General features: G+C 35.2%; 2 protein-coding genes across 3 annotated transcripts; both read right to left on the bottom strand.

Moving 5' to 3' along the window:
• Positions 1–30: 30 nt before the first annotated feature.
• LOC102600331 (probable acyl-activating enzyme 17, peroxisomal) lies at positions 31–11554 on the bottom strand. 2 transcript variants are annotated; one of them, XM_006345006.2, is made up of 14 exons: positions 11148–11554; positions 10598–10727; positions 10234–10484; positions 7935–8139; positions 6782–6822; positions 6582–6707; positions 4142–4218; positions 3508–3725; positions 2910–3004; positions 2445–2661; positions 1212–1337; positions 1032–1130; positions 443–655; positions 31–365 (listed from the first exon to the last, which is right to left on the bottom strand). In XM_006345006.2, exons 1-14 carry the CDS (start codon positions 11405–11407, stop codon positions 261–263), a joined length of 2163 nt encoding a protein of 720 aa, XP_006345068.1. In that variant the 5' UTR covers positions 11408–11554; the 3' UTR covers positions 31–260. The 2 variants fall into 2 exon arrangements, with proteins under 2 accessions (XP_006345068.1, XP_006345069.1); XM_006345007.2 differs by having other exon boundaries at positions 4142–4215.
• A 2258-nt stretch (positions 11555–13812) lies between these two features.
• On the bottom strand, positions 13813–16860 carry LOC102600011 (calcium sensing receptor, chloroplastic). Its single transcript, XM_006345005.2, has 6 exons — positions 16495–16860; positions 15731–15976; positions 15449–15641; positions 14958–15099; positions 14274–14405; positions 13813–14147 (listed from the first exon to the last, which is right to left on the bottom strand). The coding sequence occupies exons 1-6, from the start codon at positions 16729–16731 to the stop codon at positions 13925–13927; spliced, it is 1173 nt and encodes a 390-aa protein (XP_006345067.1). The 5' UTR covers positions 16732–16860; the 3' UTR covers positions 13813–13924.
• Positions 16861–19647: the final 2787 nt, after the last annotated feature.

Raw genomic sequence — 19647 nt, 5'->3', positions numbered from 1 at the left:
TGCAATTAGTGTAGTGAAAGGATAGTCAAATTGCGCTTAAACAACCAGATTAGCCACAAACATTATTATTGAATAATTGTTTATATGCTTCATTATTACCATTGCATTAGTTCTAATCATACTATATACTAGAAGTTGCGGCTGCAGCTGAAACTTATTGAAAGAGCGAACAGAAAATGAAAAGTTCGTACAACAACAAATAAACTTTCCCTCCCACTTTGGCTTTGGTTGATTTTTTTGAGAACGGGGAGTAACATAGGTCACAGTTTAGAGCCAACTTGAGAAAATTGCTGTCTCAATACTCTTCTCATCACTTTATTTGTTGCTGTTCTTGGAAGTGAATGGAGGACTACTATATGTGAAACCTGCAATATTTTAGACTGGATAAGGAAACATTAACCTTCAAACTTTGTATTACCAAAGCTGAATATTATGTGCATACCTTGAATAGAGGATTCAATTTCTTCTGCAAAGCTGAGTTGAGAGAAACTTTCAATGAATTCAAATTGTCCTTTGACCCCTTAGAATCCTTAAATACAACGGCGATAACTAACTTATCAGGGCCACCTCCAGGTGGTGGCACCCCAACAGCTGCTGTCTCAAGGATACTTTCATCAACTGCATTACAAACTTTCTCAATCTCCACTGAACTTACCTGGCAAAAGGAATCATAAGTTTCAGTTACGGGTAAGAGAAGAAACAATACATAAAGTTGTCTGCAACAAATACAGCTGATAAGCTAGAAGGGAGAACCTGTGTTCAGAAATACACAAAGGTACAGAGAACAAATAGATGAAAGGGGTCAAGGACCACTTGTTATGCCTCAAAGAAACAATTTCTGATAAATAAGACCAACAGTTATTGTTTTATTTATGGAGCAAATATCAGTTATGATGAGTAATAGTATTGGTTTAGTTGAAAAATTGACAAAATAGTCTCAAGTAATAACCTTTTTTTCAAATGAAGTCTTAAAGCAAAGAGACCCTAATAATTCATGATTTTTTAATAACAATACAAGGTAAAGCATAGACCTTTACACCCCCCAGATTCATGGTGTCATCTGCACGGCCATGTGCACGGTAATAACCTCTAGAAGTACGCTCAAATACATCTCCGTGTCTTCTAAGAACCTGCTAGGTAGTTAGTAACACATTAAGTACTTATCTAGAAAAAGAATAAAGTGCCAAGGTAGAATCAGAAATACTACTAACCTTTCCATTCCAAACAGGCATTCCTGTGTAATATACACCATAGTGGTCAGCATTCAGTAATGTGCTTGATGCCCCAAATAGAAGGGGACCAAGGGCCAATTCACCAATCCCAGGAGAATCAAATGGCTACAATTAGAGTTAACAGAATTACTTTGAATGTATCAAATATCTTTAAGGGTCACTTACAATATTTAACTACAATGTAATTTCGACTTTTTATTTAGCAGCTATCAATTGCCATTACCAAACCTGCTTATCCCCTGTTCGTTAGAACCCTGTACTAAACCAAGAAAACGGCATTTAGGTAAAGTTTGAAATTTTCCTACTCAAATGTACTTGCGGCACCAATTTATGAATAAAAAGGAAGCTCTCTTTCTTTACAACCCTCAACCACCATACCTCCCCTCTCTCCTGTGCAAAGAGAAAAGGAGAATACAGATTACCTTCACTGCCGTTTGCATAATAGAATTCTACCCAATTCCTGACCAATCCTTTTTCATATTTTCTACTCTATGTGAAGTGTTCTAACAGGATTTAACAAAGAGGATACTATTTTTGTCTGCTTTCCAATTAAGGAATCGGATTCACTGTCCAAGTCCTTCAATTTTTAATTCTCCATAGGTGTTGACCAGCTTTATCCATCTCCTAATCTAATAATTTTACCGATGTTTATTTTCCACCTGTTTCCAGCTCCACATTCAACAACATTCTAATCTTTCTCCTATCCCCACAGATATTTGAAATTCTTCCAGTGCTTTCTTATCTTCCATAACATATTTAGTGCTGATGACTTCCTTATTACTCCATTCAGAATTACCTGTCCATGTGTAATTTCTCCTATCCAACTGCTTAGCAACATTGGAAGTATAGAGTTAACGACAAATAGTATGAGGGGCTTTCATCCAACACATGGTTCATGAGTGTGACTCTCCCTTCTAGAGAAAACTACTGATTTTTTCATGTGGCAAACCTTCCTTTCATAATTTTCAACTATCCCGTGTGAAGTTGCGGTAATGTAAATTGCTTGATGTTTACTAGTGGCAACCCCTAGATGCAGTATATGCAAAAGTTGTAATTTACCGAGAGCTAATGCATTAGAATGCTTAACGGACTCCTACATAAGACTTGTAGTGTTTGCATCTTTAGGAAAGAACTGGTCAGTTTTCATGAACTAAGCATCATTTAATACGAAAATCACTTTTTATTGTTTGAGAAAGGCTGAAAAATACTTACTCTAGGGGACCCATCTTCGCCAAGAATAAATAGACTACAACCCATAGCTGCTGTGCTAAAAGCAGATAAAGATTGTGGTTGCAACAACGAACCAGCAATGAATCCACCACCAATTTCTGTCCCGCCACAGATCTCTATTATAGGCTTGTATTGAGCTCTTCCCATCAACCAAAGGGATTCATCCACACCAGATGCTTCACCGGTGGAGGCAAAGTGACTGCCATCATACATAATTAAATTAAGCTAGAAAAATGTTGGAAATGTCTTTGGAGCGTGAGAAGTTTTGAAGTTCCATATGGATTACAGAAGTCAAATACAATTCTAAAGAAAAAATATGCCCAAGACCAAATGAAAGTAATTGCATGGATGACTAGGGGATGAAAAGAAAAGAAACAAAATAACACATAATTTTCTAGAATAATATAGTGTCCTCGAACTGTTTCGAAGATGTTTAAGAAGAATTACCAGATGGATGACCAATCATAACCAGCAGTGCAATTTGTGGATTTCCATGCCCTCACAATACTTGGGACCACGCCAAGCATAGTAACTTTAGCATCCTAGATAAGTCCTTGAGGATTTTAGATGGCAAAAAATGGTAGAATCCATAAATGGAAAATTTGTAAGGAGAAGTGAGCTTGTACACAGTAAAACCAAATTTTCAATCTGAAGTCATTTGGGGTGGTATTCTAGCCTTCATATTTCTCAAGTTAAATGATTGGTAGTATTAGGAAGAAAAAGAAAAGAATGATGTCCGAAATACTAATACTAATTACAGAGTTGGTCCTTGGTAGTATAGGCAGAAATGCTTAGATTTGCTGTTCTATCTACTTGGTCTAGCAAGCGCGGCACCTAAAGTTTGCACAAGTCCCCTAATCATCTAGCTTGAAGTATTGAGCAGTATACGGAGAGTTCCTTGCTTTACGTAAGACCAATCAAGTATGCAACTAGTCAGATTCATAAAAGTTTTTTGTTTAACAAATCAAAGTTGTTTATCATCATCATCGCCACCACTGTTAATTTGGTATTTGAAATGGGTCTACAGTGTTAGATTGCATCGAACCTGAACAAACTTAGCAAAGCCAGCACCAAGGGGGGACCCATTGTATAAGGCCATGGTTGCTCCATTTAGCAGAGTGGAGTAAATTAGCCAAGGGCCCATCATCCATCCAAGATTGGTGGGCCAGGCCACCACATCATCTTTGCCAATGTTTAAGGACCATCCATCAGCAGCCGCCCTAAGGGGTGTAGTCGCAGTCCATGGAATCGCCTTTGGTTCCCCTAAAACACATTTATAGAGAGTAAATGTAATAGTCTTATATTAGTAGTTCTACTCCAAATTTTTTCTTAATCCCTCATGAATGAGTCGACTAAGCAGTTTTTACATTATTCTCATACCGATAAACTGAACTCTTTCACCATAATTATCATGAAATGTTCTTCATTAAATGTGGTAGAAAAAGAATGGGTCCTTTTCTTTTTACAAGGTAAGATATTATAGATAAGTAAAAGGGTCCTTCATCCCACAAGAGATAATGAATGAACATATACATTTTTTTAAGGTATGAATGAACATATATATTAAGTCACTAAAAACAGAACCTTAAATTAATTTTAAGCGGTAACCGAGAAAATTTTGACACCAAATAATAGAGTAAGTGAACAAGACAAAATACTTGCAATGGATATCAAAATACCTGTTGTTCCAGACGAGAAAAGGATATTTGTGGATGCTTCAACAGGTAGTTCCACCCCAATATACTCAACCTCCCTGCTATTTAAAGGGAGAGATCAACAACTTTTTATTCCAGCACCAGAGCTATTTTTAGCTAGTGTAAAATGAGAAAATCAGAGTTAATGACGTATAACATGATTCAAGGTAGTGGCTTAGATGGTAAAAGATCCTATTATCAGGATTGAGGAAGAATAGGTATGTAAACAAAAGTTCAATTCGAGTAAAGGACTATCATAATGCTTCCCAATTCAGAAGTCCTCTTGGCATAATCATCAGCATTCAGAATCTGTAATAAAGCCAAGCAGGTACTGAGCAGTATACTTTTCTTTTGACAGGCTTGGCCTTTGGTATCTATGATACTAAAGCTGGAACTGTATTGGTTGCCTTAGTAAGTATTGAAGCTGGATGTTCTCTTGGGCCTTGACCTTTGTTATCCATGATAGTAAAGCTGGGATAGATTTTTTATTTATTTTATTTCTGCAACTATTGTAAAATTGCAGGCTCAGAGTGGAGTGAAGCTATTCTGGTGTATTGCTGATGATCTACAAGTCATTTGAAAGTACATGAACAACTATGCCTCAATCCCAAGTTCTGAAAGGGGGTGGACCAAAAATGTCTTCACTTCCCTATGGATGTGGGACTATGGAGGAATATCTCAAAAGGGTGAAATGGTTCAATGAGAACATATCAATCAGGATGAGTGAGTTTTTGGGGACATAAGTGTGCAAGAAGCCGAGAAAAACATTTCCTAATTTGTATAGAAATTCTTGCCAAAAAAGATCCAATGGATATGGAGTATAAATGGGAGAGGAGTGCATTGGGATTTGAGTTTTAGGAGAAATTTGCAAGTCTGGAGGTTAAAGAACTCATAATTTGGACGAATTGCTTCACCATAAAAAATAAAATAAAATTATGGATAGTCATGACCTATGAAGAGGGGGGAGTATGGCATATTTTCTATTAAGTACTTCTATGAGAAGATTTTTATTAGAGGAATCTTTTCAACATATTTCAGTATGGATACCGAGAAAGATTCGTCGTTTCACTTGGCTAGCTGTGAGGAGGGTGATCCTGGCAGTGGAAAAATTGAAGAAGGGGAACATTAGTGGTGTTAGTTGGTGCTTCATGTGTAAAGAATCAGGAGAAGACGTAAATCACCTCCTTATATATTGTTGGATAGCATCATGGTTATGGTGTGAAATTCTGAGATGCTCAGACTTGAGCGGGTGATGTCGGGCAAAAGAAAGGATGTTTAGCAGGGATTCTAGAGAACATAAGAGAAGATGCAGAGTATGAGATGTTGCTCCTCTAGCACTTTTATGGACCATATGAAGAGAAGAATAGGAGGGTTTTGAGAGAGTAGAGAAAGACGTTGTACATTGCAATTTATCCGATGAATGGCAAGATTGAAAGAAAATTGCAATTTTCATTAGACTGGCATCAAACTAGACAATATAGTCATAACATGCGTAAGAGAAAAAGAAAATCAATGAGATAGTAAGGAAATAGGTTATCTGCTCATTATGATTGTAAAGTCTCTCGGGGTGGAGGTCTAATAGTCGTCAAATCAAGTCCTCCCCCTTTGATAGACATCAAGTGCACACAAATTCCTTCTAAACGTTGTGTTCAACTCTACTAATAATATTATTGTAGATCAGATCTTGAATCCGTTAAATTTGAAATGTAACAACTCCATAAGATATAGAAAAAATGGTGCTTCGAAATTGAATGGAATGTTATACAGGAGAGAATCATAAGCGCCAGCGGCAGAAGTTTACGAAAAGATAAGGTATGAACTTTCACCCTTTAGCAATCAAGGTGATCCTCCAAAAATTGAACTCAAAATAAAAATCAGAGGTCATTTCAAAATCTAAGTAACTTTTCTTCTATTATATACTTTTACTATTTACTAATACCACCACTGCTACTACTACTATTATCACTTAAACTTAAGCTCACAGTCAGATGAGATGAATGGTTCTACATGTATTAACAGACACCAGCTCAAAACAAGATTATGTGTAACATACGCGCCTGAGTCGCATTACATTGTCTATCCGTGATAAGCCAGCTAAAAAAGGAGAAGTTATAGCAGCAAATTCCATGAACTCCACACTGCAGGTACATGTGCATGTTCAAGAAATAGTCATTGTTAACAGGCTAACAGCATGGATCTAAAGAATGACGAATTTCAATGTACTTGTGCGCTAAAAGTTTCACAATTTCGTCTCTCTAAAGGATTACAGAAGTGGATTATATCAGGTCATCTAGTTCTAGCTCATTTTTTGTGTCAGCATGAAACACTAGATAAAAGTAAATCATTAGTGAAGCAAAATCCAACTTTAGCTATCAAAAAGAGGGAATTAAATCCATGAAATAACATCAGAAAGAGGAGTGCTTACTTAGATTTGTCTACTCTTTCTAGGAAATCTTGCCATGAAATGTCACCATCACGCAATTCTATGCTCAAAGTGGAGCTTCTATTGGGAATTACAATCGCCATTGGTGATTGAGCATCAATCACTTTACTGCAGGTTAGAAATCTATGTTAGGAGGGTGAAACAAATAAATAAAAGAAAATGACACAGGACTAGGATATCACCTGTACAATGGAAGTTTTTTGCCACCACGGCTAATGAAATCCTAGGAATATAGTCAACCAAAGAGTTTTAGCCCATGAGTGAGAGTAAGAGTTGGAGGAGAGAGAGATCAAACATAAAGAATCAGAGACTTAAATTCCCGTCAGAATTTCAAAAGATAAGGACAGCCTTCAAGACGAATTCAAACAATCTCTGAAGGAGATATGGTCATGGGGTGGAGTCATGGAGCATATGAGCATTAGCCACAATATTCTTTTTCCCAAATGAAGTACTGCCAGGGCATTGATTCAATTCTCAAATTTCACCGTAGCATATGAATTTAATCTCCACATGTTTTCACTACGAACTCTTGAAAGAGTAATCAACCATTAACTACAGGTTCTCTGTGAGAATCCCAGTAGTTCAGATCTACAAAGCTGACACCCCAGGAAGGATAGGTTACTCAAGTTACCTTTTAATTCCAAACAATGCATCCAAGATTGACGAGCTATACTTGGTAATTCATCTCCAACTTTCTCAAAGCCACAAACAACTTAGCATTCTCATATTTAATGCATTCATCCAAATTAATTATTCAGAAAAGAACCAAAATTTGGTGTCTTTTTTTTCTTTTGCCACTTAGTAATAACTTTCCAAGAGCCATTCTGCAGATATCTAAAGATAGAATCTCTTCATCTTATCAAGTTTAATATAATATGAAGCTTAGCAAAAAAATCCATACACCCTATTAGCATTATCCATGCATCAAATTCAACTGCAAGAATCTCTGTGTCAAGAAGTATTATTCAAACAACTAATTGCTTCTTCCTTTTCTGTTAGGTGGCAGTGAGTGCTGGAATAGTCCAGGCATGGAAAGGATACTCAACTAATTTTAGTTACCAAATGGCTTGCAGAACTTTTTATCTTCCTATCCAATATTTTTTGCTTACAATATGTCGACTTGAGCTTCTCTTCTTCTCCATCCACAGCCCTACTGCAATAACTAGGTTACCTATGATATCACCGAACAGTTCTGATCTAGTCAGTATTAAATACTTCCCTATATGAAGACGCAGTTATATACGCTGGAAAAGTAGTTCTGGTTATACTTGAAATCGAAAACAGTATTCAGGCACATAATTTCTTTATTTCCAGCGAAGGAGAAATGGGGTAAACCTGAGTGAAAATAGCCTTTGCTTTTGATATCATGAGCCTCGTTGCAATTTCAGTTGGAGCAAAACTGTCAGCGATTGAGACAACCACATAACCCGCAATAACAATGGCCAAGTAGATCACTACGGAATTGACATCCATTGGCATATCTATGGCAATGGCAGATCCCTTTTCCAATCCCAGTGTATCAATGCAATATGCGACTCTCCTGTATTTTAGAAAGGTTTTTAGAATTAGTATTCATAACTCATAAAAACAGAACAAACATATAACAATTACATCTTAGTCCCAAATAAGTCGGGTTAGTTATATGAATCCTCCATGTTTCTCCATTTAAGTTCAACTCATATTATCATCATATACCAAATAAAAAATAGAAGTGAAAAGATAAGTTAATTATATATGAACAATAGTAATAGTAATTACAATAATATTAGAAGTTCACTATATTTTTACTGGCATATAAATCTATCGTAAGGTCAAAATACTTCAAGAAAGCAGTAGGTTCAGATCAACATTCTCAACTAGTAGATATCATCTATATGAATCTTTTTCTTTTATTTTGTCCTATCTTTAGATAATCCCGCACTAATTCCAAGAAATTACGTCTTTTCGAGACATTTTCCTTCCATATGATTTTAGGTGTACCTCGTGCCATTTAACACCTTCACTCACCATAGTTTCACACCTACGAACCGATGCATAAGTAAGTGATGCAAAACATGATCAAACCATCTCAAGCAACTTTCTTTGATTTTATCCTTCTGGGTGCTAAGTAATTTTTCATTGGGGGGGAAAATACTGAATCTCCAATAAAAAGAAAAAGAAAGTTGCTACTACATAGGTTTCATATTATTGAAGGTAGCATTTATTCATTCTGGGAAAAATCAGATTGCCCAACCTCAAAATACTCAAAATTCTCTTCTTTCTTCACAACAAGCATGGAGTATATATCAAATCAGTGTCTCATTCTTCCCAACAAAACTTTGCATGTCAGAGTTGGACTGCTCTAAAGTTTTACTATTTTAGAAGGCATTACCCAGTGGATACAAACATAACATGTTTAAGGCCACAATTCTCTAGCCAATGCAGTGTGCAGAAAATATGATCAGAAGTGCTTTTCATGAGAAATTAAGGAAATGGAAAAGCATTTGCAACAGTTGACTCAGGGTTTGTTTGATGTAGAAAGGAGATCCTAGTCACCCCATTCAATAGTAATTTGTTGTAGATTTAACAGAGCAGAGGCATTATTAGACCATGCACCCGGAGCTCCTGGGTGGCAGCCAGTCTACCCAGTTACCTCTCTAAAGCCTTATCGTCCAGTCATCACCTACTTTAACAAGATGTGATTTGATTGTACTACTGGCATGTGCAAAAGATTCACTGACTTGATGCTCATACATAAGCCATGCCAATGGTGTGTGAACCTTGTTAGAAGTCGAATAAATTGGTTCATAAGTGTATTCTCTTGTTTTCAAGTGACATGAAATATTCTTTTATATGTCTTCAATACCATCTCACAGCAATCCTTGCTTAATTTTCCAAGTTTTCATTCCAGTCCAACTCACAAGCAGACCAGGAAATATATGATATAAACATTCAGATGCTAGTTGAAGATCTGAACATCTTAGTAAATACCTGGGTGAATTTCTCTCCTTTCATCAATTAACAGCATTCATCATTTGGTTTTCACACCTCCTTGACTTAGTAATAGACTAATAGTAAGAGGTAATATCCAAGGTGCACCACCACCCCTTTTCTTTATGTTTCTTTGTGCACAATATTTCCTAGATTACTAACAAATCATATTTCCCCATGTATCACATGGAATGTGGATGGTTCAACACTGGAACTGCTGAGAAAGTACATTAATTTAATATACATAAACTCCTAAACCCCTCCCCCCATTCCCCCTGCATAGGCAGAAGCCAGTAGTGGTCTTCTCCCACTATACTCCTACGGTAACTTGAACATCCGACCTCCTTGTTTGAAGTGGAGTCTCTTGCCACTGGATCTTGTTGGTAGTGTGCATCTTAACATTTTTTTCAGATATATGCCATGACCAGAGCTGAGTCTCCATAAAGTCATAAATAGTCAGCATGTTTCACGGTATGTACAACTTATTAAAGGACCAACATTTTATGATGCACATAATGATATATTTTAGGCCATGCGGCAGGAAGACTAGATGGAATATTTACAGAGATCCAAATAACAAGCACAAGTATTCTGACTTGAAAAAACAATTGATATACATACTACAACTTAATTTTGTAATGAACAGTAACAAAAGTCATTGTACCATACTGCTGATCTTAGTTCCTCAAGAGTCAATTTGGTAACAGGTGCCTCATCATCTCCTTCATCACGAGTTATCACAACTATGTCACTTAAACTCCTCTTTGCATTCAACCTCAAACAATTCTTGGCAGGATTTAAACGTGCTCCAGGAAGCCATTGACCACCAGGGTGCAATGGAGTTTCACGCAAAATACATTCAGGACTAACAGAAAAAGAAATATTCATTTCCTCAAATACGATCTTCCAGTACATCTATAAAGATAAAAGTTTCCAGTAAGAGGAAAAAAAGGACACTGCATCAATATTTACTCATTCACAAACAAGAAAGTAAAGCTGCAAATAATGCGGGCAAAACATAATAGTACCTCCAAGTTTGAGACTGTAAATTCTTGAAAATCAGAGAAGCTTGAAATAGGATTTTTATAACTTGACCTCAGTAACTCCTTTCCGCGTCGCTCCAATAACTTACCAATGTTAGTCAACTTAGCAGCTTCCCTGTGCCAGGAGTAACACATCATCATCATGAGCAACTAAACACAACCATTCAGCAACTTCTCACAAACTAATTTAACTTCAAGTTCATAATACACTAACGCATATCCAAATCAAGATCCACCCATAACATTTATCAACTGTTCACCTGACTTCATCAACTTTTCAATTATGTGGCTTGATTTAGAATATGAGGGTCAAACTAACTAATATTATAATTCGGATACACAATCTTCAAAATTTTTTTTGAAATAAACTATTACACCATTAGAATTCCTACTCTAAGTCAACGGGCTAACCATTCAAAATATTTCAAAAGTATTTGAAAAAATCGTAGTCGCAGAAAATCTTCTTTCACGCATTAATTAAAACAGGAATGAGTAACATTGAACAAATCACGCAGTTGAACTGAAGAATACTAACGGATCGGGCAACCAAGCAGGCGGGTCAGGTCCATAGTCAAAGTAACAGCCATAGTACATCATCTGATGGAAGGCGAAGGGAAGGTCCGGAGTAAGAAGGTATTGAGAGATGTGCCGCCATGTATTGGTAGCGTCAGCTCCGTATTTAGCAACTATCTCGGTGAGCTTTCGGTGGAGTTGGGCAGCGGCGGCGGCGGAGATTCCCTGCAGCGCCTGAATATCCTCGACGGTGACAGAGCGCAGCGGTTGATAACGTGCCATGGGAATCGAAAATGAGAGAGTTTCAGTAAAAAGATCGGTTTATTCTCATGCCTCTACTGCTAACATGTGGATTGTGGAGTGCAACAACTACAGTCTACACGTAAATCTGGTTGTCTAATGGTTCGTGTAAGTTGATATAATGAAAAGAATAGTTTAGCGGTATGAAATTAATTGTTGGATTGGACTCTTAACTAACTGTACATCAACTTCCCCTCCATTTCGTATTAATTGAATTTTTGAGCTCTTTAAAAAAAATAGATTAAGATATAAATTAAATATAGTTTTTCATTTTTATCCTTATTAATTATTGTCAAATTTATGAAGTCATTACATTGAAAATCCAAATGAAGGGTAAAATTGAAAAAATATTTTAAATATAGTCTTGAAAATTGAACAATTAAGTTAATTTCAAAAACGAAAAATGCCTCAAAAATTTAATTAATATGAAATAGAGGGAGTAGTATCTTTCGATAGACGGTTGGCTATGACAACAACAACATACCTATAAAAATCCCACTAAATGATACTCCCCATCGGCATGTTCCATGTTAGATGGACATCTTATTAAAATATTTGTTTTATATTATTTCATGTGTTTCAATTTATATGACACTTTTCATTTTTCAAGAATTAAACAATTCAAGTTTGATCGACAATTTATGCATGGAATCTTTAAATTTTTTGAAATGAAATTTATATATTTATAAACTATGTAAAAAGTACTATAAGTCATAATAATTGACAATTCAAAATATTTAAAACAATAAAAAATTTACGGTCAAAGATAGACTTGTTTGTATCTTGAAATCCGAAAAGTGTCACATAAATTAGACAGAAGGAGTATCTAATTACTTACTAAATAAATATAAAATTATTTAATTTTTTTTCATTTTACCCCCTACAATTAATATGACTTTTGGAAGTTTAAACAAATTTTGAAGACCCACAAATTTCTTTTTTTAAATAGGATAATTAATATGAATAAAGGGCAAAATAATAAAGTTGATTAAACTATTAATAATTTAATTAATCACCATGTAAATTGAAAATGGGCATCGAATATGGAACAGAGGGAGTATTAGGAAAAGATAAAGGATAAGAGATTTTATTATTATCTCGTCAAGTTAGAGAGATTGTTTTCGAAAAATTCTCTGACTCAATAGGAGCCTTATTCGGTGTGTAAATCTGACAACCAATAATGAAAGCTATCAAATTCAGAGCTAAGCTAGCAGAGGTGATACCATTGGTTGAAGGAGTTGTACATAACTGGTAGTGGTAGTTACATGAAGGAAATTGGTTTTTAGACCCACAAGTCCTGTTTATAGTTCTGATATTAAAGAAAATAAATAATACTACCTTTATCTCTAATTACTTGTCCACTTTTGAATTGACACACCTATTAAGAAAATAATTATTGATATAGTGAGTTTACCATTTTACTCCTATTAATTATGAAGTGGGTGAATTAAAAACTTAATATTTCCAAAAAAAAAAACTATTTTTCAAAGTAATTAATTGAAGGTATAATCGGTAAAAAAATTTTGTCCCTTCTTGATTTGTCAAATTTGATAAGTAATTAGGGACAACTAAAAAAGGAAAAGTGGACAAATAATTAGGAACAGAGGGAGTATAATATAACAACAAGAAATAGCCAATGGTAATAATTTACCTATTATCAAGATTGGAGATATTACTCCAACTTTCAAGAATATTTTTGTTACACCACAATTAGTCTTATAAAAGTTAGACAATTGGTAGAGGACAATTATGATGTGAATTTTTCTCGTAATGGTTGTTTAGTGTAGCATAGAGATGATAATCGCGAAAGGGCCTAAAGTTCGGAAGATTGTTTCCTATACACTTTTTCATTCCTTTTATTCTATTGTTTGTTTGTATCTGTACAACTATTAAGACTGAGCTTTAGCATAAGTGTGTACTCATTCAAATTCTACTCATTTATTGAATTCCGGTTTATTGGGAAATAAAAAATTCATCTTTTAGCTACTTACTTTGATTGTTCTACTGGAAAATTAAGCAAAAGTAAAACTTTTCTTTTCCTAATTTTGGTAATCATGCATCAAAGTGTCTCTTCGTTTTCAATTTGAGAGGCATTTAGCACAAAAGTGACATCTATTGCATGGTGTAGACTAACTCTGATGGAATGTAGTTACATTGGTTTGCAGTATCATTGAAAATGCAGCAACCAAAATGCTGCATTTGTTCAACATTGGCACCTGATAGAAATTCAAAAAAAGAAGGGCTAGGTACCAACTGCTTGAAAATCGATCCGGAGTTGTTTCTGTGAGGAGTCACACCCTGTTCTATGTATCATATGGCTGAACTTCTTATGTTGGGTGTACAAATAGGATTCGAAAGCATGCAGTGACATGCCAAAACAAAGAGAAAAACAGAGGCAAGAAGATAGTTCATTAGAACTGATCAAAGAATTAAAGCAGGCTATCTTTAAGAATTCAACTATACTATGGCCAATTTGATGGTCATTACAAGGGAGACTTGTTAATCTGAAAGCAATTTGACAGTGCCAGTTGTACCAAAACGTCTACCTGGAATGCCTCTTGATGGTGATAAAATTTCTGCAAAAGAAAAGTTGTATGAATCTGTTCCTAGCCGACTCTGCAACCACCCCTTGCCTCCGGAGAAGCCATCAGTCATGATCCAGCAGTTATTGAAGCCAAAGCTCGTCAGTGATTTAGCAACTGTTTTAGCTGAATCAGAGTACCTGAAATTTTTTTACAGAATATCATTGATAACTAAAATTATACAAAGGTGCACATAGACTATAAGACCAGAAGGGAATTAAGAGTGAGGTTTCAAGTAGATTATAAGAAAATTTAGAAAAACTCACGAGTCCATTATGACAATGTTAGACCCCTTGTTGACTTTTTTGAGGAATGATATCTTCAGAGCCACTATTTCAGCTTCCACTTTCTTCGGATTTCTCACAAGACTCTTTACTTTACTCGGCAAATCTTCCAAACTGTAATACACCAGGAGAACATATGCATAAGTATAAACATACTTATCTGTAGACATTTTTCATATCTTCCCTAGGAAGTTCAGAGTCAAATGATTTCATGCACAAAAAAAAACACAAAGATGAAAGCAAGTATACCGGACCAGGTTAGCTTCTCACTAGCATAAGAAGTCAATTTACCGCCTCTCAATTAGTTAAGGAGAACGTAGCGAGGAAAGAGACAAATAAATAAAAAGGAAATGTTTGGTTCAGCCACTATCAAGAACCACACACAGTTTGTTCCTGACTGAGAATCCTCAAGAAATTAAAGAGAACCTTCTTAACCCGTCAAACAAGTAACAAAATAGACTTATTTTAGTCTTTATGTATGTCATTCTAATCTATTTATCTCGACAAGCTTGTTTCCGAGATAGAGCAATTTGAAACATTAGAACGGCAGTGGAAATACCACATGATGCGAGTAATGATAGAACACAGTTCATTTTGTTTTCTACTTTTCTTAGAAAACAGCAGTTCTACTAAGCGAGAATGTAAACTTGAAGAAACCCAACTTACGGGATTTGAATCATCTTGTTTTTAGCACTAGATGGAAGACGAGGAATTCCAGCCTTATCCTTGTCCTTCTCTGTTCTAATATCAATCAAGACATAATTCTTAGAACACATATTGTCCAGTGTTTGAGCAGGAGTTAGTTCACCTGGAAATTGCATTCCAAAACAAATTTCTTAATTCCAAAAATTAACAGGAAAATGAAAATGATAATAAAGCTACAAATAACTAACTTGGTGTCAAGATAATGCTATTAGAACAAATTGTGAACACAATTTCAAGTATGATAATGATTTTAGTCACTCAAGATAGCTAAATGAACCAACCTACCAAGCCAATCTGATTATAGTCACTCCAAAATTATGGCTAAAAGCATGTTTCTTGGTTTACATTTGTACACCTTTTTTTAGAGGGAATAGTTTACACTGTATATCTCAATGGTCTAAAGCGACAAAATTAAGGGAAATAAATAAGAGAAATAAAACCCATCCAATTACCCTTGTAACCACGAAAGCTGAAAGAGAGAGCGGAGAAGACAGGGGGAAGTAGAAGATATGCCAGGAATAATGTGCCACCAGCCACTGCAATAACAGCTGGATCAGTTGATGAAATGGTTTGAACTGTGGATGAGGCGATTGGTTTGGCCCCTTCAATCACCTTGGATGTCTGTTGAGCTGCATCAACTACTGTCTGCAACCAAACAATCATGTATCATTTAAAGTTGAGCAAAGAAAGATGAAAATCAAATTAAAACACCGAAAAGTCCCAGAACATCATACCTTAGCTGCAGTCATCACTGGCTGAGAGTCCATGCCAGCACTCTGCATTGCCTCTTGGGCTTTCTTAGTGACATCAGATATGACAGGAGAAGCGTTCTTCAAAACTTCCTCTCCTGCTTGCTTTACTAAAGGCAATGCTGCATCAATCCCGGGTTTCACAAATTCAATCACGGGCCCAATCACTCCGCTTATAGTATCAAAGATGTTCGAACCAACCTCTTGAGCTTGATTAACTGCAGATTCTACCTGGAAAGAGGAAAGCTTCCAATAAATTGCTAAGAAACAAGTTTTATTCACATACATAACACAGAACTTTGTGGAACTGTATCAACTACCCCCTCTGTCTCAATTTGTTTGTTCAGACCATTTAAAAAAGAATGTCTCTTTGTTTTTTTAGTAACTCTTTAACTTCAACTTTTCAGACATGGTTAACACCATACTAATAAGGAATATTTTGATCCATTTCACGTATCTTTAGTTAAGACCACAGGATTAAAAAGCAATTTGAACATTCCACGTATCTTTACTTTCTTAAACTCTGTATCTAAGTCAAAACCATGAGTAATACATATGATGTAGAATCCACAATCGCCTAAGTAAAAAATTATCAAAAAGGTACCAACTTTAATATAGTAAGACTATATCAGAACTGCAGTAGAAACGATTTGACCCAAAAAAAAAAACATATTTGAAGAAATGGGTTTTACTAAAAACCCAATAAAAAGTTATGAGAAATTCAAATAGGGGGAACTTGTAATTGGTACCTGATTAAGGGAAGAGACTATGTCTTCCTTGGGTAAGCTGATTGCTCTGGCTTCATGGGTCGCAGTGAAAAGGGGAAAGAGGAAAAGTGCAGTGGATGTAGAGAATGCCACTGACACAGTTTTTTGAGTAAGTTTAGGAAGATTTAAGACTATAGGTGGTGATGAAGTAGAAGAAGAAGAAGAAGAAGGGGGCGGAGGAAGAGGTGATTTAGCGGTGGCTGAAGCTCTAAGTGCCATCACTTTTCAGCCTCTTTGCCACTGCTTGCTTGCAGACTCTTGTTGATTATGATGAATTAATGGATTTTGTCCTACTAATTGAAACTACTATTATAGATGATGGGCAATGTGTGATGAGAAATTGAGAAACAACTCTTAACGGCTGAATTTCATGTTCCTCTTCTTTGGTCCTTATTATCCGACGTGGCATTACAAAATACTGATGAAGCTATAGGATCATGACACGTGGATTATAAGATGAGAAAACGTGGGGCAATTTGGTTATTAGTAGTAGACAGTAGTACTGGTTTGTGAGATTAGTAGTACAACAATTTTGTTTTTTCTTAAATTGTAGTGAAATTCATTTGATTTTTTGCCTACCTCGATTAATTTCACAAGATATATGTCTCATTTTCCATCTATAATAAGTATATCAGATAATTTTATTAACCAAGTCTACGACATATGGGAATTGAGACCTTTCATTCCTTTCACTTGTTAACTTTTCCCTCTAACATTGTTGTTTGTTCAACTTTAACCACAAATACAACATAATCCGTGTGATTCCACAAGTGGGTTAATGGGTTTAGAGAGGATAGATGATACACAATATTAATTATCTCTATCTTATAAGGTACAAAGATTGTTTTCGTTAATTTTAACCATAAATAGTGCGGAAAATCTTACTACTATAGTACTATTGAGCACACTGTTTCAAAATCCTCAGGGAATACGCCAAAGTACATTAAACATATGACCTCATGGAGTATAACATGACATAATGTTAATAATATTTTCTGCAAAAATAATGTTGAAACCTGAGTTAGCAGCCAGCACACACTTTGCAAAACCTTTAGCCACTCTGTAAATTTTACTCTCTTTTTTTGTGCAATTGTAACCACATGCTGTTTTAATTTTTTTTTAGAAAAAAGCCAAAAAATAAAAAAAAAGTTTTCAAGGTCAAACGGGCTCTTAATTAGCGAGGTGAATATTTTGGGCTCTTAACTTGCAAGTTCCTATTGGGGAGACCAATGGACCACCAGTGTCTAATCACCTTGGGCCAAAGCCCTATTTGCTTTTAGCCCAACAGAACAAACCCAAATTGAGACCTAGATCTGGATTGATTGGGCTAACTGATTAAGCTAAATTCAAAAGTTAAGGATACGAGGCAATCAACCCCTACTAGTACTTGGTTATAAAATGGGAAAAAATACGTAGAATAGCAAACATTTAGCCTATATTAGGTACTATAGCTACAGTTTAAGAAAATTGCGCGACTACAGTTTTTGCAATTCTTGATATTCGCCTGATTTGTATATTTCGCTTGATTTGTATAAATTCAGAATTTGAATAATTCGGTTCCTGATTGTATAAATTCAGAATTTTGTATATGTTTACCCTAACTATTTGTATATGATTTATAAAAAATTCATAATAAATTTTCATGTTTTTATATTGACAAGCGAAATATACAAACATAATTCTGAAAAATTCCTAAATGTATTTTGTATATACTTGCCATATTTGTATATTCACAAGCGAAATATACAAACCGCAGTTTCCATAGCAAACAAAACTATATATGTGGAGCGCAATTATTGAAACTATAGCTACTAAGCCTTATTTTATCTATTATGTTCGCTATTTCTAATATTTTCATTTAGAAAAATCCACAAATATTATAAAACCGTAAAAGGGCAAGAAATCTCATTTTCTTTGAAACTACGAGAAAATAAGCTCTATTTTCTTGGTTGCTCATTTTCTTTGAAATTACTAGTCAATCTGAGCGCACCTCAACTAAATTTTATGTTGATCAGAGATAGCAGATACCACATGCGACAGTAACCAGATTTCTGCAGCAATATCTAAACCATAAATAATATTGGAAACAATTAACAATGTGGGGATTATTTTGAACAGTGCATGACAAAATCCACCAAACAGTTTGACGTAAGCATATGTTAAAGTACAATTAATGAGAATCGAAGTATGAGAGTATTAAAATGAGAATGTTCTAAGAGACTAACAAAGACATACACTATGTGACAACAACAAAATATTAGTTTTTCACCTTTCTGAGAGGAGAGAGAGTGAAGTCTAATAATCAGAAAGAAACACAAAAGAGCTCTATTCATTTTTGGACTTTTGATGAATTAATTTTGTTTGTTGGCTCTTGGAAGTACTAAGCCAATGGCATTAGTTGTGCTAACCTTTTATCATTTTAAGTTGATCCTATAACAAGACATGACAAATATTATTTGTAGTTTAGCACCTACTGTTTCAACATTTCAGCTCTATGCATTATACTAGTTTATCAATTTTTCATATCATATCTAACCTACAATTAGGGCGGAGCTAGTAAGAGCCTACGAGGTTCATCCGAACACTCTTCAATAGAAAATTATATTGTTTATACATTGTTAAATCTACTTTTTACGTATATATACTAAGATCAAGTGAGTGAGTGAAAGGAGTGGCAAAAGCGTGAGTTCGATTTGCGAACAATTAGCAAGTGATCAAGGACCGATCCTTTTACGTCAATACTGTTGTGGGACTATTGTTGCGAGACTGGTACTTGGCAGCTCATGATGAGCAATATATAGATGGGATCCTCTTCGATTTTTCTTGTGTGTTTATTTTTCGTATTTTGAATCCCCATTGTGAAAATCTTGACTCTATTACAGCCTACTATAACAAATATTTTTTAATAACTAGTCCTAATTTACTTGAAATTGAGACATACTAATTGTTATTGTATTTTGGTATCAATGACGATGCCATTTATAACATGTTTATTATAATCTTTCAACTACTAAAATATCCCAATAAGGACAATCAACACACCATTATATACAAAGAAAAAACAGTATTAATTTCCCCATCCACCTAATCATAAAACTAAACCACTTCTAATCTCCTCTCTAAGTAAGTATTAGA

The sequence above is a fragment of the Solanum tuberosum genome, unplaced genomic scaffold, assembly GCF_000226075.1.
Source record: "Solanum tuberosum cultivar DM 1-3 516 R44 unplaced genomic scaffold, SolTub_3.0 scf00062, whole genome shotgun sequence".
NCBI lineage: Eukaryota > Viridiplantae > Streptophyta > Magnoliopsida > Solanales > Solanaceae > Solanum > Solanum tuberosum.
The sequence above is the reverse complement of the archived record's forward strand: the minus strand, read 5'-3'. Positions and strand labels throughout refer to the sequence as shown.